General features: G+C 46.1%; 1 protein-coding gene across 1 annotated transcript; it reads right to left on the bottom strand.

Moving 5' to 3' along the window:
• Positions 1-2,045: 2,045 nt before the first annotated feature.
• On the bottom strand, positions 2,046-7,144 carry LOC127909084 (octapeptide-repeat protein T2-like). The gene is made up of 3 exons (XM_052468990.1): positions 7,129-7,144; positions 6,513-6,773; positions 2,046-5,348 (listed from the first exon to the last, which is right to left on the bottom strand). Exons 1-3 carry the CDS (start codon positions 7,142-7,144, stop codon positions 4,648-4,650), a joined length of 978 nt encoding a protein of 325 aa, XP_052324950.1. The 3' UTR covers positions 2,046-4,647.
• Between the last annotated feature and the right edge of the window lie 1,545 nt (positions 7,145-8,689).

Raw genomic sequence — 8,689 nt, 5'->3', positions numbered from 1 at the left:
GCAGAGTGTCGTCTGACTAGTGAGTCTTCTAAAACTTGTGGGTCATTTAAAGTGCTGTCTAATTTAGGCCTTTTGTGTTCCAAATTACACCTATTCCCTATACAGTGCACTACATGGCACCCTATTCCCTATACAGTGCACTACATGGCACCCTATTCCCTATACAGTGCACTACATGGCACCCTATTCCCTATACAGTGCACTACATGGCACCCTATTCCCTATACATTGCACCACATGGCACCCTATTCCCTATACAGTGCACTACATGGCACCCTATTCCCTATACAGTGCACTACATGGCACCCTATTCCCTATACAGTGCACTACATGGCACCCTATTCCCTATACAGTGCACTACATGGCACCCTATTCCCTATACAGTGCACTACATGGCACCCTATTCCCTATACAGTGCACTACATGGCACCCTATTCCCTATACATTGCACCACATGGCACCCTATTCCCTATACAGTGCACTACATGGCACCCTATTCCCTATACAGTGCACTACATGGCACCCTATTCCCTATACAGTGCACTACATGGCACCCTATTCCCTATACAGTGCACTACATGGCACCCTATTCCCTATACAGTGCACTACATGGCACCCTATTCCCTATACAGTGCACTACATGGCACCCTATTCCCTATACAGTGCACTACATGGCACCCTATTCCCTATATAGTGCACTACATGGCACCCTATTCCCTATACAGTGCACCACATGGCACCCTATTCCCTATATAGTGTGCTAGTGCATGCAGGATATACAGTAGGGTCCATTTGGAACATCCTGTAGGTCTGAGATGGCGAATCGCATCTCTGCATGTCTGGCAGACATATCAGTGTGGATGACGGATCACCACCTCAAGCTGAACCTCGGCAAGACGGAGCTGCTCTTCCTCCCGGGGAAGGACTGCCCGTTCCATGATCTCGCCATCACGGTTGACAACTCCATTGTGTCCTCCTCCCAGAGCGCTAAGAACCTTGGCGTGATCCTGGACAACACCCTGTCGTTCTCAACTAACATCAAGGCGGTGGCCCGTTCCTGTAGGTTCATGCTCTACAACATCCGCAGAGTACGACCCTGCCTCACACAGGAAGCGGCGCAGGTCCTAATCCAGGCACTTGTCATCTCCCGTCTGGATTACTGCAACTCGCTGTTGGCTGGGCTCCCTGCCTGTGCCATTAAACCCCTACAACTCATCCAGAACGCCGCAGCCCGTCTGGTGTTCAACCTTCCCAAGTTCTCTCACGTCACCCCGCTCCTCCACTCTCTCCACTGGCTTCCAGTTGAAGCTCGCATCCGCTACAAGACCATGGTGCTTGCCTACGGAGCTGTGAGGGAACGGCACCTCAGTACCTCCAGGCTCTGATCAGGCCCTACACCCAAACAAGGGCACTGCGTTCATCCACCTCTGGCCTGCTCGCCTCCCTACCACTGAGGAAGTACAGTTCCCGCTCAGCCCAGTCAAAACTGTTCGCTGCTCTGGCCCCCCAATGGTGGAACAAACTCCCTCACGACGCCAGGACAGCGGAGTCAATCACCACCTTCCGGAGACACCTGAAATCCCACCTCTTTAAGGAATACCTAGGATAGGATAAAGTAATCCTTCTCACCCCCCTTAAAAGATTTAGATGCACTATTGTAAAGTGGCTGTTCCACTGGATGTCATAAGGTGAATGCCCCAATTTGTAAGTCGCTCTGGATAAGAGCGTCTGCTAAATGACTTAAATGTAAATGTAAATGTCTGACTTGGACCTATTGTCTCCCAGAGTGCCTCAGACAGACACTTTATCCACCATTAATACCACAACATCTATAAAGATGATCACACAAACTGAGGAGCTAAGGCCCAAATGAAGAGGTCTGTGCTGCTTCTCACCACCCAGGCTATATAACCACACACACGTATCCATTTATTTCATCCACTTCCAGATTGTACCAGTAGACGAGGCTGTTGCAGGCTGTGGTATAGTCTGCCCTCTGCTGGTCAGATGTGTATTAACAATCAGAAAAACAGTCAGAAACATCCTCCAGACAGAATGTGTTTTATTGACATGCTATACAGATGGAACAGTTGGGAAACGACTTGACAGAAGCTCTGACAAGCAGTTACTATGAAGCCAGACAGGAGCACAGAGTCAAAAGAACCCTAGAACCACTAGAGTTCTCTTACAGAACCCGCCCTATGGTTCAGAACCATTAGAGTAATATTAGAGAACCCACCCTATGATTCAGAACCATTAGAGTTCTATTATAGAACCCACCCTATGTTTCAGAAGCATTAGAGTTCTATTATAGAACCCACCCTATGGTTCAGAACCATTAGTTCTATTATAGAACCCATCCTATGGTTCAGAACCATTAGTTATATTATAGAACCCACCCTATGGTTCAGAACCATTAGTTCTATTATAGAACCCACCCTATGGTTCAGAACCATTAGTTCTATTATAGAACCCACCCTATGATTCAGAACCATTAGAGTTCTATTATAGAACCCACCCTATGGTTCAGAACCATTAGAGTTCTATTATAGAACCCACCCTATGGTTCAGAACCATTAGAGTTCTATTATAGAACCCACCCTATGGTTCAGAACCATTAGAGTTCTATTATAGAACCCACCCTATGGTTCAGAACCATTAGAGTTCTATTATAGAACCCACCCTATGGTTCAGAACCATTAGAGTTCTATTATAGAACCCACCCTATGGTTCAGAACCATTAGAGTTCTATTATAGAACCCACCCTATGGTTCAGAACCATTAGAGTTCTATTATAGAACCCACCCTATGGTTCAGAACCATTAGAGATCTATTATAGAACCCACCCTATGGTTCAGAACCATTAGAGTTCTATTATAGAACCCACCCTATGGTTCAGAACCATTAGAGTTCTATTATAGAACCCACCCTATGGTTCAGAACCATTAGAGTTCTATTATAGAACCCACCCTATGGTTCAGAACAATTAGAGTTCTATTATAGAACCCATCCTATGGTTCAGAACCATTAGAGTTCTATTATAGAACCCATTCTGTTTTCAGCCCTCTCCGTTTCAGCGAAGGACCGTCTTAGTAAAATATATACATAATATATAATATATGTATTAATATGTCCTTCATGTAGTCACCCCCTTCAAACCTTCATTTGAAAGAAATGTAGACCGCATCCCAAATGTGCACTATATGTAATGGCTAGGGTGCCATTTGGGAAGCGATGGTAGTAATGCCTACGTGCTTTTAAAAGATCATAGAACAGAAAGGTCAATCAAGTCCCAACCGTGTCATGACTGCCCCACCCGTTGCCCAGGATAGGACAGCATGCCGGCCATGGAACATCAAGTCCCAACCGTGTCATGACTGCCCCACCCGTTGCCCAGGATAGGACAGCATGCCGGCCATGGAACATCAAGTCACAGACGACCTAAGATCATTCCATGTCTACGTTTTATGGTTCTGTGACAGTTCAGAGGGTTCTAACAGAACATGGAACCATTAGTGCTAAGCTAACAGTTCAGAGGGTTCTAACAGAACATGGAACTATTGGTGCTAAGCTAACAGTTCAGAGGGTTCTAACAGAACATGGAACTATTGGTGCTAATCTAACAGTTCAGAGGGTTCTAACATAACATGGAACCATTGGTGCGAAAGCTGAGAGAACCGAGCGCTGAAGAGTAGTAGAATATGGGAATTAGTTTACTATGTGCAGACTGTGTTTATGGTCTTTGGGAATTAGTTTACTATGTGCAGACTGTGTTTATGGTCTTTGGGAATTAGTTTACTATATGCAGACTGTGTTTATGGTCTTTGGGAATTAGTTTACTATGTGCAGACTGTGTTTATGGTCTTTGGGAATTAGTTTACTATGTGCAGACTGTGTTTATGGTCTTTGGGAATTAGTTTACTATGTGCAGACTGTGTTTATGGTCTTTGGGAATTAGTTTACTATGTGCAGACTGTGTTTATGGTCTTTGGGAATTAGTTTACTATGTGCAGACTGTGTTTATGGTCTTTGGGAATTAGTTTACTATGTGCAGACTGTGTTTATGGTCTTTGGGAATTAGTTTACTATGTGCAGACTGTGTTTATGGTCTTTGGGAATTAGTTTACTATGTGCAGACTGTGTTTATGGTCTTTGGGAATTAGTTTACTATGTGCAGACTGTGTTTATGGTCTTTGGGAATTAGTTTACTATATGCAGACTGTGTTTATGGTCTTTGGGAATTAGTTTACTATGTGCAGACTGTGTTTATGGTCTTTGGGAATTAGTTTACTATGTGCAGACTGTGTTTATGGTCTTTGGGAATTAGTTTACTATGTGCAGACTGTGTTTATTGTCTTTGGGAATTAGTTTACTATGTGCAGACTTCACGGTCTTTGAGATCAACTACGTTGCAGTCAGACTTCACAGCATTACTGATTTATACATCTCCTTGCATATCAAATAACTATGTATTCAAGTTATTTTCAACTATTATTTGATCAAGATGAGTGGTTCTGTGCCTCGCCTTGCTCAAACTAATCCCCTGAAACACTATTGACATGTTGGGAATGCATATCTGTTCTGCATGTCATTACTTTACTGTGTGTTTACCATAGAATTCAATGGAACATCTTTGAATGTATCTCTCTATGGTGTAGACTCTGAAGTCTGAACTGCCCTCTCTATCTCTCTATGGTGTAGACTCTCTGAACTGCCCTCTCTCTCTCTCTCTCTGTGGTGTAGACTCTCTGACAGTCTCTGAACTGCCCTCTCTCTCTCTGTGGTGTAGACTCTCTGACAGTCTGAACTGCCCTCTCTCTCTCTGTGGTGTAGACTCTCTGACAGTCTCTGAACTGCCCTCTCTCTCTCTCTGTGGTGTAGACTCTGACAGTCTCTGAACTGCCCCTCTCTCTCTCTCTGTGGTGTAGACTCTCTGACAGTCTGAACTGCCCTCTCTCTCTCTGTGGTGTAGACTCTCTGACAGTCTCCGAACTGCCGTCTCTCTCTCTCTGTGGTGTAGACTCTCTGACAGTCTCTGAACTGCCCTCTCTCTCTCTGTGGTGTAGACTCTCTGACAGTCTGAACTGCCCTCTCTCTCTCTGTGGTGTAGACTCTCTGACAGTCTGAACTGCCCTCTCTCTCTCTCTGTGGTGTAGACTCTCTGACAGTCTCTGAACTGCCCTCTCTCTCTCTCTGTGGTGTAGACTCTCTGACAGTCTGAACTGCCCTCTCTCTCTCTATGGTGTAGACTCTCTGACAGTCTGAACTGCCCTCTCTCTCTCTGTGGTGTAGACTCTCTGACAGTCTGAACTGCCCTCTCTCTCTCTCTGTGGTGTAGACTCTCTGAACTGCCCTCTCTCTCTCTCTCTATGGTGTAGACTCTCTGACAGTCTCTGAACTGCCCTCTCTCTCTCTCTGTGGTGTAGACTCTCTGACAGTCTGAACTGCCCTCTCTATCTCTCTATGGTGTAGACTCTCTGAACTGCCCTCTCTCTCTCTCTGTGGTGTAGACTCTCTGACAGTCTGAACTGCCCTCTCTCTCTCTCTGTGGTGTAGACTCTCTGAACTGCCCTCTCTCTGTGGTGTAGACTCTCTGAACTGCCCTCTCTCTCTCTCTGTGGTGTAGACTCTCTGACAGTCTCTGAACTGCCCTCTCTCTCTCTCTGTGGTGTAGACTCTCTGAACTGCCCTCTCTCTCTCTCTCTATGGTGTAGACTCTCTGACAGTCTCTGAACTGCACTCTCTCTCTCTCTGTGGTGTAGACTCTCTGAACTGCCCTCTCTCTCTCTCTGTGGTGTAGACTATCTGACAGTCTCTGAACTGCCCTCTCTCTCTCTCTCTGTGGTGTAGACTCTCTGACAGTCTCTGAACTGCCCTCTCTCTCTCTATGGTGTAGACTCTCTGACAGTCTCTGAACTGCCCTCTCTCTCTCTCTCTATGGTGTAGACTCTCTGACAGTCTGAACTGCCCTCTCTCTCTCTCTATGGTGTAGACTCTCTGACAGTCTCTGAACTGCCCTCTCTCTCTCTCTGTGGTGTAGACTCTCTGAACTGCCCTCTCTCTCTCTCTGTGGTGTAGACTCTCTGACAGTCTGAACTGCCCTCTCTCTCTCTCTCTCTATGGTGTAGACTCTCTGACAGTCTCTGAACTGCTCTCTCTCTCTCTCTGTGGTGTAGACTCTCTGACAGTCTGAACTGCCCTCTCTCTCTCTCTCTATGGTGTAGACTCTCTGACAGTCTCTGAACTGCTCTCTCTCTCTCTATGGTGTAGACTCTCTGACAGTCTCTGAACTGCTCTCTCTCTCTCTATGGTGTAGACTCTCTGACAGTCTCTGAACTGCCCTCTCTCTCTCTCTGTGGTGTAGACTCTCTGACAGTCTGAACTGCCCTCTCTCTCTCTCTGTGGTGTAGACTCTCTGACAGTCTCTGAACTGCCCTCTCTCTCTCTGTGGTGTAGACTCTCTGACAGTCTGAACTGCCCTCTCTCTCTCTCTGTGGTGTAGACTCTCTGACAGTCTCTGAACTGCCCTCTCTCTCTCTCTCTGTGGTGTAGACTCTCTGACAGTCTCTGAACTGCCCTCTCTCTCTCTCTGTGGTGTAGACTCTCTGACAGTCTGAACTGCCCTCTCTCTCTCTGTGGTGTAGACTCTCTGACAGTCTCTGAACTGCCCTCTCTCTCTCTCTGTGGTGTAGACTCTCTGACAGTCTCTGAACTGCCCTCTCTCTCTCTCTGTGGTGTAGACTCTCTGACAGTCTCTGAACTGCCCTCTCTCTCTCTCTATGGTGTAGACTCTCTGACAGTCTCTGAACTGCCCTCTCTCTCTCTCTCTATGGTGTAGACTCTCTGACAGTCTCTGAACTGCCCTCTCTCTCTCTCTGTGGTATAGACTCTCTGACAGTCTCTGAACTGCCCCCTCTCTCTCTGTGGTGTAGACTCTCTGACAGTCTGAACTGCCCTCTCTCTCTCTCTATGGTGTAGACTCTCTGACAGTCTCTGAACTGCCCTCTCTCTCTCTGTGGTGTAGACTCTCTGACAGTCTCTGAACTGCTCTCTCTCTCTCTCTCTCTGTGAAATGAAAAGGCAAAAGAAAGTCATAAATAGCAGCAGCATCAACTTCATTTAATAAACCCTTGATAGTGATCATAAGACGATTAAAATAAGGTTCTTTTAGAATTCATAGAAATGCCAGGGGTCAACGATTGAACAGTATTGAATATTGAACTATCTGTTGGCTGTGTGGCCGAAACAACAACCACCCCCCCTTCCTTCACTACAGAGTCATCTAGAGGAGGAGATGTCTGTTACAGGGGGAACCCCCCCTTCCTTCACTACAGAGTCATCTAGAGGAGGAGATGTCTGTTACAGGGGGAACCCCCCCTTCCTTCACTACAGAGACATCTAGAGGAGGAGATGTCTGTTACAGGGGGAACCCCCCCTTCCTTCACTACAGAGACATCTAGAGGAGGAGATGTCTGTTACAGGGGGAACCCCCCCCTTCCTTCACTACAGAGACATCTAGAGGAGGAGGAGATGTCTGTTACAGGGGGAACCCCCCCCTTCCTTCACTACAGAGACATCTAGAGGAGGAGGAGATGTCTGTTACAGGGGGGAACCCCCCCTTCCTTCACTACAGAGTCATCTAGAGGAGGAGGAGATGTCTGTTACAGGGGGAACCCCCCCTTCCTTCACTACAGAGTCATCTAGAGGAAGAGGAGATGTATGTTACAGGGGGAACCCCCCCTTCCTTCACTACAGAGTCATCTAGAGGAGGAGGAGATGTCTGTTACAGGGGGAACCCCCCCTTCCTTCACTACAGAGTCATCTAGAGGAGGAGGAGATGTCTGTTACAGGGGGAACCCCCCCTTCCTTCACTACAGAGTCATCTAGAGGAGGAGGAGATGTCTGTTACAGGGGGAACCCCCCCCCTTCCTTCACTACAGAGACATCTAGAGGAGGAGGAGATGTCTGTTACAGGGGGAACCCCCCCTTCCTTCACTACAGAGTCATCTAGAGGAAGAGGAGATGTCTGTTACAGGGGGAACCCCCCCTTCCTTCACTACAGAGACATCTAGAGGAGGAGGAGTCTGTTACAAGGGGAACCCCCCCTTCCTGCTGACTGGCTGAAGGGGACGTCAACAACGTGCAGCTTTGAGAGAGGAGCCAATCAAATCACTGACACAATGTGAATTTGGCGGGATCTTTGGGTTGGGAGGTTAATCAATCACTCAATCTGATCGTCATAGAAAAAATGGCAAAAACAGAAAGGAAATGTTTTTAAGCTCTACAGAAGAAACGCAAGAGTGAGAAAAATCCCATTCATCTTTACAGTGATAAGTATCAAACTAAAACATGAATCAGTAGTGTACACTATTCTTTACAGTGATAAGTATCAAACTAAAACATGAATCAGTAGTGTACACTATTCTTTACAGCGATAAGTATCAAACTAAAACATGAATCAGTAGTGTACACTATTCTTTACAGTGATAAGTATAAAACTAAAACATGAATCAGTAGTGTACACTATTCTTTACAGCGATAAGTATAAAACTAAAACATGAATCAGTAGTGTACACTATTCTTTACAGCAATAAGTATCAAACTAAAACATGAATCAGTAGTGTACACTATTCTTTACAGCAATAAGTATCAAACTAAAACATGAATCAGTAGTGTACACTATTCTTTA

This window comes from Oncorhynchus keta, chromosome 19 (assembly GCF_023373465.1).
Source record: "Oncorhynchus keta strain PuntledgeMale-10-30-2019 chromosome 19, Oket_V2, whole genome shotgun sequence".
NCBI classification, from domain to species: Eukaryota; Metazoa; Chordata; class Actinopteri; order Salmoniformes; family Salmonidae; genus Oncorhynchus; species Oncorhynchus keta.
The sequence above is the reverse complement of the archived record's forward strand: the minus strand, read 5'-3'. Positions and strand labels throughout refer to the sequence as shown.